Source organism: Schistocerca serialis, chromosome 2 (genome assembly GCF_023864345.2).
Source record: "Schistocerca serialis cubense isolate TAMUIC-IGC-003099 chromosome 2, iqSchSeri2.2, whole genome shotgun sequence".
Classification (NCBI taxonomy): domain Eukaryota; kingdom Metazoa; phylum Arthropoda; class Insecta; order Orthoptera; family Acrididae; genus Schistocerca; species Schistocerca serialis.
In genome coordinates this window covers 872,170,279-872,196,215 of record NC_064639.1, presented here as the reverse complement: position 1 = coordinate 872,196,215, position 25,937 = coordinate 872,170,279, and the positions used below count along the sequence as shown (strand labels likewise).

At 41.6% G+C, this 25,937-nt stretch overlaps 1 protein-coding gene across 1 annotated transcript in view; it reads right to left on the bottom strand.

The window, feature by feature from the left end:
• Positions 1–9,890: 9,890 nt before the first annotated feature.
• The window catches only part of LOC126458193 (translation initiation factor IF-2), a 58,891-nt gene continuing 42,844 nt past the window's right edge, over positions 9,891–25,937 (bottom strand). The window contains exons 3-5 of the mRNA XM_050095076.1: positions 19,510–19,650; positions 19,337–19,414; positions 9,891–11,429 (exon numbers count right to left, since the gene is read on the bottom strand). Of these exons, the coding sequence (XP_049951033.1) occupies positions 10,722–11,429; positions 19,337–19,414; positions 19,510–19,650 (927 nt within the window). The 3' untranslated portion in view covers positions 9,891–10,721. The remainder of the gene's footprint in view (positions 11,430–19,336; positions 19,415–19,509; positions 19,651–25,937) is intronic.

Sequence of the window (25,937 nt, the reverse complement as noted above, 5' to 3'; positions counted from 1 at the left end):
AAGGTCTTACCTGTTGCCCCCCTCCCAAACTGAATCATGATGGGCTTGTTAAAGGCCTCTCTTTTCTCATCCCTACAGTAGAAACACCTTTTCACCACCAATCGTAATAAACACTCTCAATCCAAAACCAATACTGAACCCTGCCTGACTCAGTTCACTCCCCCGTCTAACTGTGATCCACCACCACTGCCCCCAAGTTGCACCCTCTAACTTTCCAGAATTTGCTAACCTCTAACCTTGTCTTATATTCATTCCCCAAATCCTTCAGTATGGAAACCAACATTACATCCACAGAAAGAACTGTAAACCTGACTGTACAGTCCTACCTGCTGACAAACGCTCCATGACTGTGATCACAAACTGCAGGAATTATCTAGTGAGGGGACTTTGCCAGCTGTCAGGTGCATCCATCTACAAACCTTGCCACAATGACTCCATTCCTAATATCCAGCAGTATCTCCAGCCCCTCCTGAAACCCTTAGCTCCAACCCAGGCCCTCTCCCTAAAGTGTCTCTCTCTCTCTCTCTCTCTCTCTCTCTCTCTCTCTCTGTCTTTCCTCCTACCATCTACATGCTTGCTTAAGTCAGTAAACCCAAGCACCCACAATACCCCATTGTGGCCAATTAATGTGCCTCCACAGAGAGAATCTCTGCCGTCATGGACCAACATCTTCAGCCTATTACTCACAACCTAAACTGCTATATAGGGCGTTTCTTTTTAACTTGGCACAACTAAATACCTCAAAATGCACATCATACAAAAAAATTGTTCCAGATGAAAAGTTAGTATTTTCAACAGTTATGAAAACGACAAATTGCTACTCACTGTAAAGCTGAGTTTACGGCTGTGCAGCTTGCGCCTAGTCGCTTTGCGACTGTACTTGTCCCACATGCAAGTAGAGGCATGCGTGTAGGTTGCTTGCCTCTTCACTGGGCACCTGTGCTTCCGATGTGGGGTAAGTTACAGCTTACACTGACTAGCCGCAAGGCGCACTTGTGTAAACTCACCTTAAAGGTCCGGGCAATCGCAGAGGGTGGGCTTTTTAGGAGTTGGGAGCTCCAATGTTAGGCACGTAATGGGGCCCCTTAGGGATATGGCAGCTAAGGAGGGGAAGCTATCCAGTGTGCACTCCGTGTGCATTCCGCGTGGAGTCATTCCTGATGTGGAAAGGGACCTTCCGGATGCCATGAAGAGCACAGGGTGCAGCCAGCTGCAGGTGGTGGCACATGTCAGCACTAATGACGTGTGTTGCTTTGGATCTGAGGAAATTCTCTCTGGATTCCAGCGGCAATCTGATTTGGTGAAGGCTGCCAGTCTTGCTTACGAGATGAAGGCAGAGCTCACCATCTGCAGCATCGTTGACAGAACCGACTGCAGATCTTTGGTGCAGAGCCGGGTGGAGGGTCTGAATCAGAGGCTCAGACAGTTTTACGACCGTGTTGGCTGCAGATTCCTTGACTTGTGCCATAGGGTGGTGGGGTTTCGGGTTCCGCTGAATAGGTCAGGGGTTCACTACACTCAGCTGGCGGCTACATGGGTAGCGGAGGCTGTGTGGCGTAGTCTGGGCGGTTTTTTAGGTTAGAAGGCCTCGGGAAAGTACGAGGTGGGGTGCAATCTCAAAGGGTGCATGACAAATACAGGACGGGCTTGGATCAAGGAACAGTCGGAATTGTAGTTGTAAATTGTTGTAGTTGTGCTGGGAAAGTCCCTGAGCTACAAGTGCTAATAGAAAGCACAGAAGCTGAAATCTTTACAGGTACAAAAAGCTGGCTAAAGCCTGAAATAAGTTCTGCAGAAATTTTTACGAAGTCTCAGATGGTGTTCATGAAAGATAGATTAGGCAGAATTGGTGCAGGAGAGTTTGTGTTTGTCAGTAGTGGTTTATCTTTTAGTGCAGTCGAAGTAGATACTCCGTGTGAATTGGTGCGGGTGGAGGTTATACTTCACAGCCGAACTAAGTTAATAATTGGCTCCTTCTACCGACCCCCAGACTCCGATGATATAGTTGCTGAACAGTTCAGAGAAAATTTGAGTCTCGTAACAAATAAATACCCCACTCATACGGTTATAGTTGGTGGGGACTTCAACCTTCCCTCGATATGTTGGCAAAAATACTTGTTCAAAACCGGTGGTAGGCAGAAAAACATCTTCCGAGATTGTCCTAAATGCTTTCTCCGAAAATTATTTCGAGCAGTTAGTCCACGAACCCACGTGAATTGTAAATGGTTGTGAAAACACACTTGACCTCTTAGCCACAAACAATCCAGAGCTAATAGAGAGCATCATGACTGATACAGGGATTAGTGATCACAAGGTCGTTGTAGCTAGGCTCAATACCATTTCATCCAAATGCACCACAAAACAAACGCAAAATAATTTTATTTAAAAAAGCAGATTAAGTGTCACTAGAAGCCTTCCTAAGAGACAATCTCCATTCCTTCTGAACTGGCTATGCAAATGTAGACGAGATGTGGCTCAAATTCAAAGATATAGTAGCAACAGCAATTGAGAGATTCATACCTCATAAATTGGTAAGAGATGGAACTGATCCCCCATGGTACACAAAACAGGTCCGAACGCTGTTGCAAGGCAATGGAAAAAGCATGCGAAGTTCAGAAGAACGCGAAATCCCGAAGATTGGCTAAAATTTATAGACGCACGAAATTTGGCACAGACTTCATTGCGAGATGCCTTTAATAGGTTCCACAACGAAACATTGTCTCGAAATTTGGTAGAAAATCCGAAGAAATTCTGGTCGTATGTAAAGCACACAAGCGGCAAGACGCTGTGCAGTGCCAATAGTACTGTTACCAACGACTGTGCCGCTAAAGCGGAGTTATTGAACGCAGTTTTCCGAAATTCCTTCACTAGGGAAGACGAATGGAATATTCCAGAATTTGAAACACGAACAGCTGCTAGTATGAGTTTCTTAGAAGTAGATACCTTAGGGGTTGCGAAGCAACTCAAATTGCTTGATACGGGCAAGTCTTCAGGTCCAGATAGTATACCGATTAGGTTCCTTTAAGATTACGCTGATACAACAGCTCCCTACTTAGCATTCATATACAACCGCTTGCTCACCGATAGATCTGTACCTACAGATTGGAAAATTGCGCAGGTCGCACCAGTGTTTAAGAAGGGTAGTAGGAGTAATCCATCGAACTACAGACCTATATCATTGACGTCGGTTTGCAGTAGGGTTATGGCGCATATAAATTATTCAAACATTATGAATCACCTCGAAGGGAACGATCCATTGATACATAATCAGCATGGTTTCAGAAAACATCGTTCTTGTGCAACGCAGCTAGCTCTTTATTCGCACGAAGTAATGGCCATTATCGACAGGGGATCTCGTATTTCTGGATTTCCGGAAAGCTTTTGACACCGTTCCTCACAAGCAACTTCTAATCAAGCTGCGGGCCAATGGGGTATCGTCTCAGTTGTGTGACTGGATTCGTGTTTTCCTGTCAGGAAGGACGCAGTTCGTAGTAATAGACGGCAAATCATCGAGTAAAACTGAAGTGATATCAGGTGTTCCCCAGGGAAGCGTCCTGGGACCTCTGCTGTTGCTCATCTATATAAATGGCCTGGGTGACATTTTGAGCAGTTCTCTTAGGTTGTTCGCAGATGATGCTGTAATTTACCGTCTAGTAAGGTCATCCGAAGACCAGTATCAGTTGCAAAGCGATTTAGAAAAGATTGCTGTATGGTGTGGCAGGTGGCAGTTGACGCTAAATAACGAAAAGTGTGAGGTGATCCACATGAGTTCCAAAAGAAATCCGTTGGAAGTCGATTACTCGATAAATAGTACAATTCTCAAGGCTGTCAATTCAGCTAAGCACATGGGTGTTAAAATTACGAACAACTTCAGTTGGAAAGACCACATAAATAATATTATGGGGAAGGCGAGCCAAAGGTTGCGTTTCATTGGCAGGACACTTAGAAGATGCAACAATTCCACTACAGAGACAGCTTACACTACACTCGTTCGTCCTCTGTTAGAATATTGCTGCGCGGTGTGGGATCCTTACCAGGTGGGATTGATGGAGGACATCGAAAGGGTGCAAAAAAGGTCAGCTCGTTTTGTGTTATCACGTAATAGGGGAGAGAATGTGGCAGATATGATACGCGAGTTGGGATGGAAGTCATTAAAGCAAAGACGTTTTTCGTCGCGGCGAGATCTATTTACGAAATTTCAGTCACCAACTTTCTCTTCTGAATGCGAAAATATTTTGTTGAGCCCAACCTACATAGGTAGGAATGATCATCAAAATAAAATACGAGAAATCAGAGCTCGAACAGAAAGGTTTAGGTGTTCGTTTTCCCGCGCGCTGTTCGGGAGTGGAATGGTAGAAAGATAGTATGATAGTGGTTTGATGAATCGTCTGCCAAGCACTTAAATGTGAGGGAGGGGTCAAAATTTTGTTCTATTTTCAAATGCGAACCCCTATTTTATTGCAGATTTGGATTTTACACAAAATTATACCCAGAGTTTACCTAAAACTTTTTTTACATTTGTTGCAGATCATCGGTGCTCTAACTGACAAAGTTCAATTTTTTAAGATTTTTGCAATTAAGAACCAACCCATTTGAGTGTACAGTACACTTTCAATAAAAAAGCTGTAATGTGTAAGTCTTGTCATTGTGCCTGTCTGCAACTCAATAGTTCATCGTTCGTATCAGTCTGTTCTTTTCCTAATATTGTTGGTATTCCAGTCTGAAGTTTCCACTGTTTGATTGTGAAAAATGTTTTTTTGAATACTTGCTATGAAGTTCCTCTGCACATTGATCTCTTTCAAACTATGTCACTTTCATTCTGTCCAGCTGCCTTTAGTGTTCTCCAATGTCACATCTGTTGTGAAGTGGCTTCTTTTTTTTCTTACATACTAGACAACTTGTTCACTAATAGCATTTCGCTGTTGTAATTATTTTTTCTAATTTCCATGTTGCATCTGTTGTCTTCTGTAATTAAGGTGCCTCAATAACAAAATTTATGGAAGCCGAAAGAAGAAGAGGGAAGGAAAATATCAACAGATGAACCAAAAATTGTGGAAGAGGAATGGGGTAGATTTAAGAGGACATTAGTGTGGTGGAAGTAGTATGTGGGAGAAAAGCAGAAAAATTGATGGAAGAAACGCCATGGTGGAATGAAGAAATGGAAGATACAGTGGAGTAGAAGAAAGGAACCTTTAGAGTATGGTTCTCGAAAAGGACAGTCAAGATAAGAGATGAGTGCAAGACAAGAAAGAAGCACAAGAAGTGACAGAGGAAAGTGAAAGATTGGTGTAGAATGATACAGGTGGATAGTAGAGGTCCAAGACAGATCCTATGTGGGACAGATAAAAGGAAGACGTGGAATAATACAAGGCACATCCAGAACAACATTGTTTCCTTTAAAGTAGACATATTTAGCTGGGAATATTGCACATGCGCAACAGATCTACAACCTGACAATTAGATGCTGGTCGGACAGGTCCCACCTGGTACCAGTACCACGGCAGGGGTGCTCCGAAATGGCATCTTTTATTCATTCTCCCACGACCTGCAAAGTTTGGTCAGTGACAAGGCTACTTAATGAACAAAACATAGCACCCTTAAAAATTCACTGTCAGGTCTACGGACAGAACATCACGAGCAAACAGATGGTGCTTCGCTGGTGTAGGCTTTTTTCCAAAGGTCCAAGTGTTGTTTGGGAGAGGAGACCAGACAGCGAGGTTATCAGTCTCATCAGAACAGGGAAGGATTGGGAAGGAAGTTGGCTGTGCCTTTTCAAAGGAACCATCCTGTCATTTGCCTGGAGCGATTTAGGGAAATCACAGGAAACCTAAATCAGGATGGCTGAATACAGGATTGAACCGTCATCCTCCCGAATGCGAGTCCAGTGTGCTAGCCACTGTGCCACCTCGCTGGGTAAAGGTCAAAGTGTCCATGATGAAGAGCACAGTGGGCGACCATCCTTCAACAATGATCACATGGTTGAGCTAGTGTGGCAGCACATCCAGGAAAATCATCGCTTCATGATTACGGAGCTCAACAGCCATTTTCCACAGATATTGTGATCTTTATTGCACGAAACTTGTCACTGAGCATGTGCTGTTCAAGAAATCATGTCAGCACTGACATTTCTGCAGGTATCATGATGGTGATGAGTTCGACAGGATTGTAGTGGGCAACGAGATGTGGATTTCTCACTTGTCCCCAGATATCCATTGGTGTCTCAGTGGATCTCCAAACACGATGAAATTCAAACAGACTGTGTTGGTGCAGAAAGTGATGTGCAAGGTGTTCTAGGAGAGGGAGAGCGTTCTGCTCATTGACTTACTGCCCAGAGGTAAAACAGTGAATGCTGACTGCTACTGTGAAACAATGTGGAAACTGCGATGTGCCATTCAGAACAAGAGGCGTAGAATGCTTACAGCAGGTGCTGCGCTGCTCCATGACAATGCTCATCCCCATTCAGCTCGGCGCGCAGCAACTGTTTTGCAGAAGTTCACCTGGGAGCTGCTTAATCTGCCAGCATACAGTCCTGATCTTGCTCCCAGTGATTTCCATCTTTTCTTGCACCTCAAAAAACTTCTGTCCTCTGGCCAGCATTTTGATGACAATGAAGAGCTTAAATGACTGTCACACACTGGTTCCATTCACAGGTGGCAGACTTCTATGACACAGGAACACAAAAGTTGATCCCATGATATGCGAGTGTCTCGGTTCTTTTGGTGACTATCGAAAAATAGCTCAAACATTGCTGTACCTGTTGCCAATAAAGTTTTTCATGTAACTATGTTGTCTTTGTTTTTTAAAAATAGGTAAACTTGCTTTTTGGATGCACCTCATATAATGAGCTGTTTGTTGATGCTGAATAAAACTGGTCAAGAGATGGAAAATGAGGAGGGACTCAAAATCATGGGAAGGGACTCAAAATCATGGGAAGGGAATATTTTGAAGAACTTGTGAACCCAAATGGAGACTTTGATAAGGAGAAGGAACTACAAACAGAAAAGGACTTACCGTGGAGAGAACTAGAAGATGCTTTGAGAAAGATGAAAGAAGAGAAGACACAAGGCTTTGATGACTTAAATGTAGAGATGGTGAGAGCAGCAGGAGAGGTTGGAATACAATGACTCAAATAGTGAAGATTGTGTGGAAAGAAAAGAGGACCCCAGAAGATAGGATGAAGGGAATAACTGTCACAGTTTGCAAGAAAGATAATCGAAAAGAGTGAAAAACTATCAGAGAATTAAATCGATGAGCTATTGTGCCGCTGCTTTCATTGAGAAAGTTTTGGAAATATGAATTCGGACAAAAATAGGAGGGATGAAAAAACAACAATTGGCGTTCAGAGCAGGAAGGTCTACAGTAGATCCAGTTTTTGCTGTAAGACTACTACAAGAACGTCACTATGGATAGGGAATAGATGTATCAGTGGCCCCTTAGACATTGAAAAGGCTTATGATAGTGTATGTAGAAACATTGTATGGAAGTGCCTGGAAAACAGAAGAGTAAAAGGAAGACTACATGGATAAGAAAAATGTACAAGAAAAATGTACAAGAAGAGTGTCAAGGTGGAAGGATCAGAATAACAGCTTGAGGAATGGGAAGAACACTCTCACTGTTGCTCTTAATTGGGTGATGGATGAGATGATGACCAGAATGGCAGAAATAATTGGTGAAGGAAAGATTATAAAACAGTGCAGTTTGCAGATGCTTTGAGGAAACGAGGAGGGAGCGCAAGAGTTGTTGGACGTATGGCGACAAATAGTACAGAATGTGGGATGAAATTTTGGATAAGTAAGTGAGAAATGCTGATCACAACCAAGGAGGAGGAGAGTCACAGGTGGATTAACAGTTGGTGGGGAACAATTGGGGAAGGTAGAGAGTTTCAGGTATTGCAAACCATAATACAGGAGAGGGAAGGAAACAACTGAGAAATAAACAAGCAGGGAAGGCAAGCAGAAGCATTCTGGAAGACTCTGGTATGGAGCAATGATGTCCCACAAAACAGTGGAAGGATTGTATATTGGGTGTGCAATGTTCCAGTTCTGATGTATGCCTCGGAGACCTGGGTAATGAAAGGGAGAGAGAGAGAGAGCAAAAAGTGTAAGCAAGTGAGATGAGATTTTTGAGAAGTAGTAGTAGAGTAAGAATGACACAGGTTAAGGAATGAATCAGGAAATTAGGGGAGGAGGAACCATTGCAGGATAAGATACAGAAATCCCAGCTCAGACAGTTCGGACATGTTCAGCAAATGGGGGAGGATACCCAGAAAGATACACAATATGAAAGAGAAGGGAAGAAGACCTGGATCAAGGTGGAGGCAGAGAGATGATGGAAAGGCAGAATAAGATGGAGAGGCTTATGTTCCAAACAGGCCCAGCTAGTGACTGGAAACTGTAACCAATGATGATGATAACAATTATGATGATAATGCAACACATCACTCAAAAATTTTTATGATAGGTGCTCTAAATAACAGAGGCAGGGCCAACCACATCATATACACCAATTATGCTGTAACCACTGCACATCATTCTGTGTAATTATGATGACCACTAAACTATCCAAATGTAACAACACAACAATCAATTTTTGACAGTTAAAATAACTGTATAGATAAAAAAATCGACTCAGCAAGCGGCAGCAGAAAACCCACATAAAAGGAGGTTATAAGTAAGCAAGCTTTCTGAGCCAGTGGCTGCTTCTTCACGCAGAAATGTTGAGGTGAAGGAAAAGGACTGTAGAGGTATAGGAAAAAGTGCAGATTTCAGAAAAGTCACCCAGAATCACAGGTCAGGGGAAACTTACAGGATGCTTTCCTTCTCATCCTATCCAGTGAGTATCCTCTGACCCAAGGTTCTGGGTGACTTTTCTGAAATCTACCCCTTTTCATAGGCCTCTCCAGTCCTCTTTTTTTTCAACCCCTCTTCCTTCCCCTTCTGCATGGAGGAGGAGCCACTGGCTCCGAAAAAATTCCTAATTATAACCTTCTTTTGTGTGTGTGCTCTGCCACTGCTTGGTCAGTAGATTGTTTATCTATCCAAATGGTTAACTAGGCCATACAGTTGCATCATGCCCATCATAATGGCCACTCCACAATCCATACCATATGGATGTTCCCCCACTCCCCTTCAACAACAGCTTTTCTGAGCATTGTACAGGTGAGAACTCCTCCTGCAATATATCCTTTCTTAGTGCAGTCCCCTTGCCTTCAATATTAGCTAATCCCTGTCCTCACTCTGCCTCTAACCTCTCTTCTGTTCCGATCTTCACCCTCTTGCCGACTGTTTTGTTCCTTCACTTGTGATATGATAGTGCAAACTAAAACTGGAAATCTGGGACACATATCATCTGTGTATTTGAAGGCTTATCACAAGCATTACTTAGCAGAGTACAAGGAACATTTTTGCTACTGTATTTTTGCAGTATCAAGTAAGAAGCAATATTGTTGTTTTGCTTGAATTACTGTTACAAGTACAAGAAGAAAGTTTTGTTCAAAATAGTGTTGCCTTCTACTTTGGCACTATCTATTAAAAATAACAGTGAATAAACTGACCTCAACAGCCAGAGACTGTGGTCGTGTGTGTGTGTGTGTGTGTGTGTGTGTGTGTGTGTGTGTGTGTGTGTGTGGGCGCGCTCGCGTTTCCAATAAAGGCCTTGATTTCTCACACACCTTTTGTTGTGCCTGTCTGCGTTTTAGCATCTCTGCTATACGGGGAGTAGCAACTATACTTTTCACAATATTGTCACAGTAAATAACCTTGCTCTATTTACATAACACAAACACAGATTGTCTTCTTGATACTTTTTTTTCCCCTTTTCTAAGTGAAAACATTTCCTTTTTCAAGGGCTATCTTGTATGCACCAGTTTTCATTAATGAAGAGTAACTGGCTTTGTTAAATGGTAGTTAAAAAAATTTATTCACATTGTTATTTTCAGAACTTTGACCATCAGGATAAAAAGTATAAAATTTCTGTCCTAGATATAAAATAAATTAAGGACTTAACATAATGTGAAAGAGATTTAAAAAAGCAAAGAGAAAGATATTTATAGATCTATTTGGCTAGGTATAATCTTAAGGCACAATGCACTCGGGATCAAATGACTAACACTGGACATGTGACTAGTGTTGCATAAACAAATACAGAGTTTCTGAAGTATGTTCCAGTAGCATACAGTTACAGCTTAAAATAAATAAGTTTACTTCAAAATTACTTTAAAGAAATAAATCAGGGGTTATACATTCAAAATGTCACATTTCCATAAACTTAAAGACCACATAACATATGTAAGGCTGTCCTTCAATCAAAAATATTTCCTCCAGCACATCTTAATATAACAGTTCACTCTTGTTGTCATTCTTTTAATTACTGTTTTCATATCTGCAATGAATTTCTTTTGTCTGCTGCACTATGCTTTCATATAGTCCGTTTAAACTGCCATAATATAGAGCACAGCTTGTACTGTTCACACACACACACACACACACACACACACACACACACACACACACACACACACACCAGGTGGCAAGACGGAGTTCATCTCTCTTCAGGCTGCAGTGCCACAGAAGGAACAATACGTAACAATGTCGCAATGAGTCTAAGAAGCACAAACACTTCAGACAACAGATAAACATAAAATTCACAGTAAAATTAAGACACACAGTCAAAATCATACCATACGCTAACACAGTCATATGCTTACTCTTTCATTCAAAAAGTTAAGAACCGATCTGAGTTGAACACAAAAGACTTGCAAAACTGTCAAGATGAGATACAGTCGTAGGTGGAACAGGCACAATTGGATGTGAAATGTTTGTTCTCGGAGCAGCTACTTCTGTAACTGTTGTAGTGGCAGTAGTCTCAGGAACATTACTGCTAGCTAAGGTACTGTTGTTAGCTGCCACACCGGGCCCAGCAACAGAGATTACTGGTTGTGGTTGTGGTTGTGGTGGTGGTGGTGGTGGTGGTGGTGGAGCAGGAGCAGATGGAACAGCTGTTGCTGCAGCCGTAGCTGCTGCCGCCGCCGCTGCCGCTGCTGCAGCAGCAGCAGCCGCTCTGCGGAGGCGGGCTCGCCTGGCATTGGCTTCAAGCCTCGCCCTCCGCAGATGTTCAGGTTCATTGGCCCTCCGCAGCCGAGACCGCCTGGCATTAGCCTCGCGCCTGATGCGCCGTTGCTCTTCAGTTTCGTTGGCCCGTCTCCTCCTCTCACGTTCTGCCGCTGCTGCGAGCCGCGCGGCTCGTCTCTCTGGGGTCTCTGGTGTCTTCCGAGGGTTTCGTCGCTTTGGGGTACTGTGGGCATGTTGGTGAGATTCTGTTTCCACTGGGGGAGGGCAGAAATCTGCTGGAGCAGGTTCTCGAGGTCTGTGGCAGTTCAGTCCCTCATTTCCTGGCACTGTACTTGGAATATCTTGACATATTGGCTGCAACTGTAACAGTGTCAATTTTAAATTGCATTACTTTATATGGTTTTTATTTTGCTTCAGTTGGTGCTTATGCTATCATGTGGAGTACTGCACTGAGTTGTGCACACTGTTGTCAGGTTTTATCAGCAACATATTTTCATTACTCCGAATTGCTTCAGCAACATTACATCCTATTTGAAAAAAAAAAAATTAATGGGGCACCAGACTGCAGTGTGTAGCCTGAAGTCATTTTATCTTCCTGAACACTGGAGTTTCAAGCAAAATCCTGTAAATAGTATGTTGTACAGAGTTATTAAATATGGCAAACATTTCCCTCAGATATGTGAGGTTAGCCGTACATGATCCAGTCACATTAATATGACCACCGTACTAACAGTGGAGGGTATATTAAACTTGTTACGGGAACGGGCAAAACAGTGCAGCCATTATCATAAAGTCGAAATTGAGCAATTTGTGTAAAATCCAAAAGCACATGGTCATTGACTTTCAAGCCAAGGATGGAAGCATTTCTGAAATGGCTGTTTGTAAACTGTTCATGTGCTGCTGTGGTTAAAGTATAATGTGCATGGCAAGACGGTGCTATCCAAAACTGGCATCAAGGCAACTGTGGCGCATGATGGACCTTACATGACAGAGGAGATTGATGATTGCAGAGATGTGTATGGGCAAACAGATGTGCAGCTTTGAGCAGGTGACTACCTAGATGAACCAAGGGGCTGCCAACAGTGTTTCCTCAATGACCAATCAGTGAAAGTTGCTTCATATGAGCCTCCACAGCAGGCACCTAGTTCATTCACCCCGGCTCACTGCTGTTCATCGGTGACCAAGGTTGGAATTTGCACGCCAATGCCACAACTGGACATCCAGTGAGTGGCGACAGGTAGCCTTTCCATTTGAATTACATTTTATGCTGCATCTGACAGATGCCTGTTGCTGTTGCTGTGTACAGCATGAAACTTGTAAAAGCGAACACACTGCACCAACTGTTGGAAGGGTCCATACTAAGGAGGGAGCATTATTGTCTGGAGAAAGTTTTTGTGGTAGGTAATCCCATTATTCTGAAAGGAATAATGGAACAAGTGTGCATCTATCCTTGGAGGGCCAATTCTGCCCCCCAAGTGTAGTTTGCTGCACAATGGCATCTACCACCAGGGCAATGCAATGTGTCACACCTCACAGTGCATGAGCGTGGTTTGAAGAGCACCTAGATGAATTTACCATACTCTACTGGCTGCCAAATTCCCTGGATTTAAACTGAATCAAGAATCTGTGGCACAACCTCAACTGGGCTGTGACGCCATGGATCCTTAACTGAAAAACTTAGCGAAGCTGGCCAGGCCAATGAGGTCAACACGTTCCAGAACACTCTTCCAGCACATCTCGCAGGGGTCTGCACTGCCAAAGGCAGTTATTCAGGCTTTTGATGGGTGGTCACACTTATGTGAATAAACAGTGCATTATAAGATGACACAGACAAAACAAATGATGAAAGCATTGCAATTACTTATACAGGTGGGAAGAAGCAAGGGAGAATTGGATGGAAGGGTCACTAACAGGGTGGGATTGTGGCAACGGTGTGTTCAGTCTCATGGATGTACAGGGAGTTGTGTGTGGTGCCCAGTGGTGTGGGGGGAATGTACTGGGGGAGAAACTGGAGAGAAGAATGTGAGTGAAGTGGCAGGCATGTGGACAGGCAGGCACTGGTTGTGGGAGCCATTGTGAGGATTAGGGGATCAAAGCTCAGTTGCGATCTTCATAGTTCAGAGAATACAGCATTCATGGCACAGATCCACATGGCATGGGTTGTGAAGAAGCCATAGAAGTTAAGTGTGTTGTCCTGTGTGTTCTGCCACTGAGTAGTCAACTTGCTGTGGGCTACACTTTGGCAGTGTCCATTCCTTCAGGTGAACAGATGATTAGTGGTCATACCCATATAAAAGACTATCCAAAAGTTATGACAGAGCTGATATATGAGCCCGAGTCTCAGTTACCCCCTGTTCCCCTCTCCACAATCTCTCTCTCGTCCTCTGTTCTGTCTCCCCTCACAGCCCACTCCATGATGTCATTGTGCACCACAAGCTCCTTCCATTGTGTATATTAGATTGAGCACACAAATGCCACAGTCGTATCACCTGCATTTGCTGCCTCTCCCTGTTAGTCACAAACGAGGTCATCGTCCAAAGGTTAGCAATATTCTCAGTCCTCCTTATGTGCCTATCAAGCATGCATTACATCAACTATATGGTGCATTGTAACCTCAATTTCCATTACCCATGTCAGTTTTTGCTTATATGACTCATTTGGAAAGAGGCTAGGAGCAGAAAACAGTAGCAAATCCAGTGAAAGTGATGATATGGCAGCCTTTATGCATAAGGGGTGCTACTGTTCACTACTGTATGTCAGTGAAAGTCACGTGGTGTAGTTGTGTAGAGGAAGATACGCCTGCCCCATGTGTCACGTGCAACCCATTTATTAATTTTGAAACCACTGCATTACAGTAGTGACCAAACAGCCTGTATGAAGTACTGTATAACAACCCAACCATCTGGTTCATGTGATCTTATATAAGTGTGTAACAGAGAAGCTACTTGAATGAAAAAAAGCAGCTCTGAGATCTGGAAGTTGACAGTGGCTGGGAAAGCAGTGTGCTCTCCCCATGCATTTCATACCACATCCACAAAATGCCATTTGGCAGAGGATGACATGGCAGCCAGTCGGCATTGCAAGCATCGCTTGATTATGGTGTTGATAAAAAAAATCAATTGGGTTTAATCCCAGTCCCGTGTGCTCTCTCTCTCTCTCTCTCTCTCTCTCTCTCTCTCTCTCTCTCTCTCTCTCTCTCTCACACACACACACACACACACACACACACACACACGCACACGCACACGTTAAGGCCTTTTTATGCCAGAATACCACAGAAAATATTGTTACAGGGTGCTTGTTCAGAACACCAGCATCAGAATACAGGGTGGATCATATGTCAGCTATCAAAAGTGCAGTTGGTGCAATAATTCTAGACAGCTGAAAATAAAATTTTCTGTCAATACACAGACACACATAGTTAATTAGTTTGTTTCTTTCAGGCTCCTTGGATCATTTTGGAAGATGAATTATAATTATGTGTAACGTGTCATTTTAAATTCACATCCCTACTTAATTTGTAAAAATGGCTACATACTGAACATTTATAAGATATTTTTTATTTTTTCAATATACAAATATGAGATAGTATTTCCTGCCCACCACCTTCTACACAACAGGAGTTGTCAAGGAGAAAATTTTTCAGTTTGTTTTCAAACTTTTGTTGCAGCATTGTACACCCATTTTTCTGCTAAATGTGGCGTAATAATTGTAATTTTTCGTTCTGGTATTGTAATTATGTACATCGGTGTTCTTTTTGAACTGTAGTGGATTATTTACAACACACTTTGTGAGGGAATAAGTACACTGTAAAGCAGCAGTCAGAATGCCCAACTCCCTAAAACAGATGTCTATAAGACAATTGTGGGTGAGCACCACATACTATACTTATAGCAGGTTTTTGAGCTATGGAGACTTTCCTTCTAAAAGATGAGTTATCACATAACATTATTCCATATGGCATTATTGAATGAAAATATGCAAACTATGTCAACTTACTGATTTGTCTTTCCCCAAAGTTTGCAATGATTGAAAGTGCAAATGCAGCTTAACTAAGTTGTTTTATGAATTCTAAAATGTGCTTTTTCTGGTTTAAATTATCATCAGTATGGACACCTAAAAATTTTGATGTTTCCACCCTCTTTGTTACTTTCTTACCATGTGTTAGACTTATCAGTGGTGTAGTACCCCTAGATATGCAGAACTGAATAGGTTGTGCCTTTTTAAAATTATGGATGAGACCATTTGCAGAAGACCAGCCAATGACACTTTTAAGAATTCTTTTTACCATTTCTTCTGTTTCTGTCTGTATGCCTGGACTGATTACAGTGCAGGTGTCAGCTGCAAAAAGAACTAATTCTGTTTGTTGTATATTAGACAGAAGATTGTTTACATATAAGAGGAACAACAGTGTACTTAAGACTGAACCTTGGGAATGCCATACATGATTTCTCCCCAGTCGGAATAATGTCCTTGGACTATATTGGTTGAATTATTATTAGTAAATATATTTGTTACCTGTGACTCATAATTTATAGCCATTCCATTCAGTTCAATAGTGATTGTATCCTGTTCTGCAGCTGGTTGTCCTGTCTCTCATTTCACGACATTCCATGCAGCCTTAAGTCTGTTACTGGAATTACTGATTACTGACATTTGTGCATGCTCCTTGATTTTTTAATACTCTTTTTTAGTAATTTTGAGTATTTTTGTAGTGTGCAACTACTGTGGGATCTCTACTTGTTCTTGCCAACAGATACATTTCTATTTGTCTTTCATGAGATACTTTAATCCCCCTAGTGATCCATGGTTTTTTAACATGGCTGTTTAAAGTTCCTTCTAATAATCTTATGTGGAAACTATTTTCAAATAATGATATGAATTTATCTTGGAATAGATTAAGTATTTGGTTAGCATTTAGTTCAATATAAATTTCATCCCAGGCTATTTCGCCTAAGCTATTCTTAAAAGCATTTGTCCTTGAGTCATTAATTATTCTAACTGATTCCCACTGAGGAGTACCCATACTGTAAGGCACTACATTATTTATCCTAACTAACTGTGCATCATTGTCAGAGAGAACATACGTTACTGAGTAAGCTGTTGTTTTCTTACTTTGAGCTCCGCCAAAGAAACCATTAGGAATTAGGGACCTACTGTCTTACTCCAGCTGTGTTGAAAAGTTAATCACTGAGATCAAATTGTAGGATCCAAACAAGGTTACCAGATCATTCTTCCAATCAAAATGCTATAGAAAATCTACAATGAAGCCACCACAGACTGTTAACTTGTTTTTGCTATCTGACAGTAATGTAGCAAGGAATCAAGATTCCTCATAAACATTTCAAAATTTCCCGGTGGGGATCTGTATATAGTTACAATTAAAAGTGAACTGTTTGTAAATGTTAATACACAAGCACAACTTCTTTGGGCTAATCACAGTAAAATCTATTTGTCTCAGTGTTTTTGAATGCATGTTCTGCCTTAATATATGTAATAACTCCTTCTTTAGACATATTTGTCCTGTATGAGTAAGCTGCTAGAGTGTAATCTTTCATATGTAACTTATCTTATCCTGTGGTTATGTGGTGCTCAGATAGGCAAAGGATGTCTTTTCAGAGCTCTCTTAAATTTTCCAAACAGACAAGAATCTCTAATATTTTAATGAAATAAGCTAACCTAAAAAAAAGGTCCTTCTCTCACACCAGTAACAACATGGATTTTGCTTCGTGTGATGATGGCCCCCTGTAAATTATCTGCAAGCAGCTCAGCCAACCTCTTTTCCTCTCCTATTCAGCTGTAGCAGCGTATAGTATATCCACATCTCCAAACTGTTGCAATGGGCACTGCACTCATACGAGATGCAATTTCAGTCAACAGCAGTGTGTTCAAATCAGTGTTCACACAGCTCACATCAGTGCTAACCCAGGGCTGCTCATGGCACTGCAGGACCTCCACAGAACTTGTGTGTGTCTGTACTCATTACTCCTATTTCATTCATGTCCCCTCTGTCCTTAGCCAGGCTGTTCACTGCTCTATCTACACAATAACACAATCCTCTTTGCCAAAATCTTTGCACTGATTCCCTGTTTCCTCTGTCACCTGGCCAAGGTTAGCACTTGGCTTCACAATATTTGTGACCTGATACCCTGTTCCTAATTTGTCCTGTACCATCTAGCCTATACTCCTCTCATAGCTACTACCTAGTAGCAAAACTCTTTCCTCCTTTCTCTCTTGTGGTATAAGCCTACACTGAGTTTCTTTGCTAGAAGTATGGTGCACTACTGCACCCTACTGTGACCTACAGCTGTATGAGGCACTTCCCTCCCAGTTTAAGTAACAACTCAGATTTATCTGATACTGGAAGTTCAAATGTGGGTGAAACTGAAGAGCTGTTCCCCTTTCACCCGTTGCTTGTTTTTTTACCCAGTTCCCATGATCTTCTTTCATCTTGTTGCCAAATCAACTTTTTCTTAACTGGTTGCATGCAGGTGTCCAAAAAAGTGGACTATTTTCCAGTTCCACCAATACTTCTTGAAGAATATTTAGATAATTTACAGAACTACTGCGAAAAGGATAGATTGCCTTGGCAGCCGGAGACAGTGATCGTGACTCTGTGTGTGTGTGTGTGTGTGTGTGTGTGTGTTTTTCAGAAGAAGGCCTCCTTTTGGCCGCGAAACTTCACTTGTTTAACAGTCTTTTTGTTGTGCCTGTCTGTGACTCAACATCTCTACTATACAGTATGGTGAGTAGCAACCTATCCTTCTCATAATATTCTTATTATTTCATCCTGGATTTTAAATTGTTTAATTTACAGACCTGGCAATACCATTAAACATATAAGGTCCAGTTAGCCCACTGCTGATGCACTCTGCCCATACAATCATGCCAGGAGAATCTAACTCTACATCCAACGCTACATGGGGATTCACAGAATCCTAGTGGACATAGCAGTGCCTGTCCACTCTGCTGTTCACTTTGAAAGTCATTTTGTTGCTCCAAGGAACACTTTTGTACAACTTAGAATCAGCTTCTTATTGGATTGTGTACAATTTGCAGAATTCGATACACCTGCCCAGATCATCATCATTTAGGCCTTGAGGTAAAGTAGGCCTATTTGATATCAATTTTGGCTGTTTCTGTGTCTTTGCTCTTGCTATTCTGTAATGCTTGGATGCTGGTTTTTTTTTTTTTTTTTTTTTTTTTTTTTAATTCAGTGTTTGTACAAAAAAAAAAAAAATGAGCAATAACATTAAGATTCTCTTCTGTAGGAACAGATTTTGACCTACCTGAACGAGGAGATTCTGCTGCCAACCACATCTCTTCAAATCTTAAATGCATTTTCCTAATACCTTGTCAAAATGGAGTTTGAATGATTGTGAAAAATTCCACAAACAAATCACAAACATCACTGTAATTATGAATCTGTTTCCACCATCTTTACAAAACAAATACTCACTGCTCTGTAGTTAACTTTCTATTCGTTGTTTCCCGGGTAACAACAAATGACATAACCTGATGAGGAGTACGTCATTCAGATCCTAGGTTGGTAGAGTGTTACCTGTTGTGAGGGAGAGGGTAGACCTGTACTTCCAGTAATTTCATAAGTTTGGTGCTGGAAAATAGCCGGGGATTGTTCTGATTCACTGCAAGATGTACCTTTGTTATCACTAAATCTACTATTCCAGCATTCACTTGCTTTTTAACCTCTATTTAACTTCATTGCTTCCCGTTGCTCTCACAACAGCCAGGTATAGATTTTTCTATTTTTACTGAGTATATCTGAAGTACGGTACTTTGAATTTTACAATCTGATGATAAGTATTGACTAGCCAGTCTGTCTGCTTGTAAATTCACATTTGGCTTACATGAATTCTTTTCATACAGTTATTAATTAACAATAAAGATTTCTAATTTTGACTGATACAATAAAAGATTTTATTAAAACAATCACTGCCATTACAGTAGACATTGTGTGTCTCAAATGAAAAACCATTTGGTTTCCTTGGACAGTCATTCTGGTTATAAACTACAAATAAAGTATCATTTAATGAATTAAACATATACTTGCATGATATCACTGATCAACGAAGACAGTGCAATAATTAATTTTTTTTTAAAATTGATGTTATAAAGAGCAACAATTAATAAGAATCAGGATGCTGATGTAAGATACATTTGTGAGAATAATTAAGGAACACGGGATCCAGAGGCTGGTGCTGTAATTAATAAAAAACTGCAATTGAAGTATTCTCCTACATACTCACCGGTTTTCCAAAAAATTGTTCATTCCAATTGACACATGTGCCATGATCAAAATTCATGGGTCTGGGACACTGCATTTCCTGAGAGTAGAATGACTTTGTTAATAATGTAATAGTACAAAATAAATTAAATATGAAAAAATGAATGGCATGTGTAATTAAAATACTGAACTCACATATGGAAAATAATATGGCTGATCAAATTTTGGGAAACTTGCCAGACGTATGTCTGGAGGAATCATGTAATTTCTATCGATTTTTTGAGCCACACACTGTTCTTTCTCATCTTCTTTCTTAAAGAAAGCACCAGGTAATTCCTGTAAACAGAAACAAATGGATTGAAATATTGTTACTGGTCTCAATTGCAATCATATAAGAAAGAAGCAATGACACTGCAACAAGCAAACCTATTTTTTTAAGGGAATCCAACAGTTTTACGGCGTAAATCCCAAAATTGTAAGATACCCATGAAAATGATAAATTTTTGAAAATGTAACTGGGTGGATAAAAAATCTACTTGCCAAGTGGCAGCAGGAGAACGCACATAAAAGGATTGAAATTCAGATGCTTTCAGGACCAGTGGTTCCTTCTTCTAGTAGAAGGGTTGAAGGGGAAAGAAGAGGGGTGAAGGAAAAGGACTGTTGAGATACAGGAAATGGGGAGAGTTGCCCAGTACGTTGGATGTGATTGCCGGAAAATCTCCTTTGAACTAGGCTGGCAGGGTAATTATGTGCAGTGAAGGCGGAGGTGAGAACGGTGTTATATTGTCATAAACAGTCTGCATCTGAACAAATACGTTTGCCTAGAATGCCAAGACTGTATGGGAGAGAATGTTTGAAATGGAAATGATGGCAACTGTGAAAATGTACACTATGTGATCAAAAGTATCCGGACACCTGGCTGAAAATGACTTACAAGTTCGTGGCGCTCTCCGTCGGTAATCCTGGAATTCAATATGGTGTTGTGGTGTTGGCCCACTCTTAGCCTTGATGACAGCTTCCACTCTCACAGGGATAAATTCAGTAAGGTGCTGGAAGGTTTCTTGGGGAATGGCAGCCCATTCTTCAAAGAGTGCTACACCGAGAAGAGGTATCAATGTTGGTCAGTGAGGCCTGGCACGAAGTCGACGCTCCAAAACATCGAAAAGGTGTTCTATAGGATTCGGGTCAGGACTCTGTGCAGGCCACACCATTACAGAGATGTTATTGTCGTGTAACCACTCCGCGACAGGCCAAACAGATGCTCGACTGTGTTGAAAGATGCAAACGCCATCCCCAAATTGCTCTTCAACAGTGGGCAGCAAGAAGGTGCCTAAAACATCAATGTAGGCATGTGCTGTGATAGTGCCATGCAAAACAACAAGGAGTGCAAGACCCCTCCATGAAAAACATGACCACACCATAACACCACCGGCTCCAAATTTTACTGTTGGCACTAAACATGTTGGTGATAACGTTCGCCGGGCATTCGCCATACCCACATCCTGCCATCAGATCGTCACATTGTGTACTGTAATTCGTCACTCCACACAAGGTTTTTCCACTGTTCAATCATCCAATGTTTACGCTCCTTACACCAAGTGAGGTGTCGTTTGGCATTTACTGGCATGATGTGTGGCTTATGAGCAGCTGCTTGACCATGAAATCCAAGTTTTCTCACTTCCTGCCTAACTGTCATAGTACTTGGAGTGGATCCTGATGCAGTTTGGAATTCCTGTGTGATGGTGTGGATATATGTCTGCCTATCACACATTACGACCCTCTTCAACTGTCGGCAGTCTCTGTCAGTCAACAAATGAGGTCGACCTGTACACTTTTGTGCTGTACAAGTCCCTTCACGTTTCCACTTCACTATCACATCAGAAACAGTGGACACAGGGATGTTTAGGAATATGGAAATCTCATGTACATACATATGACACAAGGACACCCAATCACCTGACCAAGTTCGAAGTCCATGAGTTCCACAGAGTGCCTCATTCTGCTCTCTCACGATGTCTGATGCCTACTGAGGTCACTGATATGGATTACCTGCAGAGGTGGTAGCAAAATACACCCAATGTGAAAAATTTACGTTTTTGGGGGTACCCGGATACTTCTGGCACATACGAGGTGCATTCAAGTTCTAAGGCCTCCGATTTTTTTTCTAATTAACTACTCACCCGAAATCGATGAAACTGGCGTTACTTCTCGGTGTAATCGCCCTGCAGACGTACACATTTTTCACAACGCTGACGCCATGATTCCATGGCAGCGACGAAGGCTTCTTTAGGAGTCTGTTTTGACCACTGGAAAATCGCTGGTGAATGTGTGGCCACGGAGAGCGTCTTTCATTGTTGGAAAAAGCCAAAAGTCACTAGGAGCCATGTCAGGTGAGTAGGGAGCATGAGGAATCACTTCAAAGTTGTTATCACGAAGAAACTGTTGCGTAACGTTAGCTCGATGTGCGGGTGCGTTGTCTTGGTGAAACAGCACACGCGCAGCCCTTCCCAGATGTTTTTGTTGCAGTGCAGGAAGGAATTTGTTCTTCAAAACATTTTCGTAGGATGCACCTGTTACCGTAGTGCCCTGTGGAATGCAATGGGTAAGGATTACGCCCTCGCTATCCCAGAACATGGACACCATCATTTTTTCAGCACTGGCGGTTACCCGAAATTTTTTTGGTGGCGGTGAATCTGTGTGCTTCCATTGAGCTGACTGGCGCTTTGTTTCTGGATTGAAAAATGGCATCCACGTCTCATCCATTGTCACAAGTGATGAAAAGAAAGTCCCATTCATGCGCGTCAACATTGCTTGGCAACGTGCCACACGGGCAGCCATGTGGTCGTCCATCAGCATTCGTGGCACCCACCTGGATGACACTTTTCGCATTTTCAGGTTGTCATGCAGGATTGTGTGCACAGAACCCACAGAAATGCCAACTCTGGAGGTGATCTGTTCAACAGTCATTCGGCGATCCCCCAAAACAATTCTCTCCACTTTCTCGATCATGTCGTCAGACCGGCTTGTGCGAGCCCAAGGTTGTTTCGGTTTGTTGTCACACGATGTTCTGCCTTCATTAAACTGTCGCACCCACGAACGCACTTTCGACACATCCATAACTCCATCACCACATGTCTCCTTCAACTGTCGATGAATTTCAATTGGTTTCACACCATGCAAATTCAGAAAACGAATGATTGCACGCTGTTCAAGTAAGGAAAACGTCGTCATTTTAAGTATTTAAAACAGTTCTCATTCTCGCCGCTGGCAGTAAAATTCTATCTGCCGTGCGGTGCTGCCATCTCTGGGTCGTATTGACAATGAACGCGGCCTCATTTTAAAACAATGCGCATGTTTCTATCTCTTTCCAGTCCGGAGAAAAAAAAATAGGAGGCCTTAGAACTTGAATGCACCTCGTAGTGTAAGTACTGTTGCTTGTTAGTAGGTTTAACGTGAACAGAAGTGTGTAGCTGGCCTTCAGCAAGGATGAGGTCAGTGTCAAGGAAAGTGGCACGGGATTCGGAATAGGACCATGTGAAATTTAAGTGGGAGAATGCATTTAGAGATTCCAAGAATTTTAACAGGTCAGCCTCACCATGAGTCCATGTGACAAAGATGCAATCACTGTGTCTAAACCAAACCAGGGTCTAAAGGCTTATGGATTACAGAAAAGCCCCCTGCAAGTGACCCATCACAAGGTTGGCATAGGAAGGAGCCATCCTGTAATTGAATGAGTATTACATGTAAGTCTGCCTGAATATTATCCAAATAAATTGTCTGTTACAGTGAAGGGCTTTTTTAAAATAAGTAGAAAATTGTGAGTGCAAACATCTTGCTCCCAACGCAAAAAGGGAACAACCTGTGAATGAGTGCTGGAATGTGTGATAGTCACAGAGATTCAGTAGCCACTAAAAACTATATATAACATAAAATTAATAAAAGTGGATGACATCTTGATTTTACATGTACATTAAGACTTACTTCTTCCAATTCTGAAGACACAGATTTATTAGGCTTCCCAAAATCCTTAAACTTGACCATTCTGGACATCCCATTGTGACTAGTTAGTGTGCTGGTTACATTTGCAACCCACTACCCCACAGCCCAGTTACCCATTTCAGAGATATAATGCACTTTCTTCATCATCTCTCAGCCATTCCCACATCACTAAAACCTGGATACCTACTCATCACTACTGATGCCAACATCCTCCATGTCTAGAGCCTTTTCACTGTAAAACACAATCTTTTCCAATGTCCTTCATATTCCTAGTCTACCCCCCCCCCCCCCCCCACACACACACACACACACACAGACACAAACACACACATTCCTTATACACATGGCAAAAACGTTACTTAACCGTAACTGCTCTTCCACATTAAAAATTCCCTCCCATACAGTATGGCCACCTGTGGATGTCACATCTGCTGCACTGAGCAATCCCTTTCCCAGTATGCTTAAGGTCTTACTAAGGCCTTCATGAATAGACACCCTCCCCCCAATAAGACCGCAAATAGATATCCCATTTAATATCCACAAATGCCCCCAATCCTCTGACTATCCCAGTGAACTGCCTGCAAAGGAGACCCTGACATTACCCAGTATCACCCCTGACTGAAAAAACTTAACTATATCCTTCACATGAGCTTTGAGTACTCATTGTTGTGCCTGGAAATCAGGCCATCCGTTAATCAATTACATCATCTACCAGCTTTTCTGTGACTTTGGATGGCCCTTTATGTGGGCGTGACTACTAATCAGCAGTCTAACCAGATAAATGGGCATTGCCAGATTGCGACTAAGAGGGCAGTGACCCATTGACAGAACACATTCCTGCGCACAATATGTTCGATTTCAATCGCTGCTTCACAATCTGGGTCATGTGTGCCCCCCCCCCCCCCTTTCCCATGTACACCATCTTCTCTGAATTACATATATAGGAATTACCCTTACAACATCCACAATCATCATGTAGACTTCTGTTTAAGAAGTTGGGCATTCTGACTACTGCTCCACAGTATATTTGTTGTAAATAATCCACCACAGTTCAAAAGGAACAATGATGTACATAATTACAATACCAGAAGGAAAAAGGACTTTCATTACTCCAAATGAAGGTTGTCTTTAGCACACAAAAAGGGTGCACAATGCTGCAATAAAAATTTTTGATCACCTACCCAAGGGTATAAAATGTCTGACAGGCAGCAAAGTAAAATTTGAAAACAAAATGAAAAAGTTTCTCCTTGTCAAACCCACAAATTCTGTAGAAGAATTTCTACTGTTGTAATGTGTAAAATGTGTTGGGTAAGAATTACTAACTTACATCTGTGTACTTAAAAAAAGCTTATAAATTTTCAGCATGTAACCATATTCACAAACTGATTTGCAATGGAATGTAAAATGACTCATTCCACATCATTATGATTTATCATGAAAAATGATCCCTGGAATATGAAACTAACAAACACATCCTTCGATCCCACACTCTTCCTGAAATCAATTTCTGCTAGCCCCATCTGACACTCACCCTCCTTTCTGCAGTCTTCCTCTTCCTCTGTTCTCTCTCCCCATACCAGTCCACTCCTCTGCATCATTGTATACCACAAACAACTCTTTCTGCCTGCATGTGATTAACCTCATTCCTAGGTCATGCACTTGTTACCTTCCCCTCCCAGCCAACAGCCAGCCTTCCCTACAACTCTGCCTTATTCTCCTTCTTTTCTTCCCTCACCCATTCCATCCATATGATGCATTGCTCCAGTGGAGATGCAATGCCTCTAGTTTAGTTGGATGGGATAATTTAACCACGCAAGTGAATGGGTGCTGACATGTATACATTACTACTAAATTCTGAAGGAAGATGTTGTCTGAAAGCTTAGCAACATTTACAGGTCTTCTGTTTGTGCCTGTTGGCCAGTCATGTTTCAACTATATGATGAATTGTTGCCTTTTATTCCTTCCATTAATTTATTTTTTTTATTTATTCATCCATAGACAATCAGGATTGTATGAATATTGTCAACATAAGTATATACAATAGGTACACAAATTTATAATTATCACAATCAGAATTCATGAATATTGTAACATAAAGATACATTGTTAAACCACTTAATAACACAGTTGATAACTTTTACATCCAACTAAATATTTATATCATTCCAAGTAATCCTTGACAGTATACTTGTACCAAGGACTTGCCATTACCATAGTGGCACAGGTTTTTGAATCTTAAAGTTGCTTTATGGATGGAGTTGATTATACTAGTTGCGTAAGACACTTCTAAGACATTTGTGAGATGCATTTCATCACTTACCCCCAGGACAATTATGTAATTAAACAAACATGTTCTGTAATTGATCTAGTTTCTTACTTAACTAATTTCCATATTCCTTTAAATTTATTATGAGAATTGCCAACTTTAAACATTAAATTTTTTATTATTTTTTAAATTATTTTACCCAATAAAAGGCTGAACAGTTCTGCTTTGTGTGATGCATCATTAGTACTGATGAAGGAACTGCATAGGATTTCAGAAACAGGGGCCAAAGAAATTTATTGTGCATATGGAGGTCACAGGAAGAGATACACAAATGTGGTGTCCCAGACCTTTATTGTCA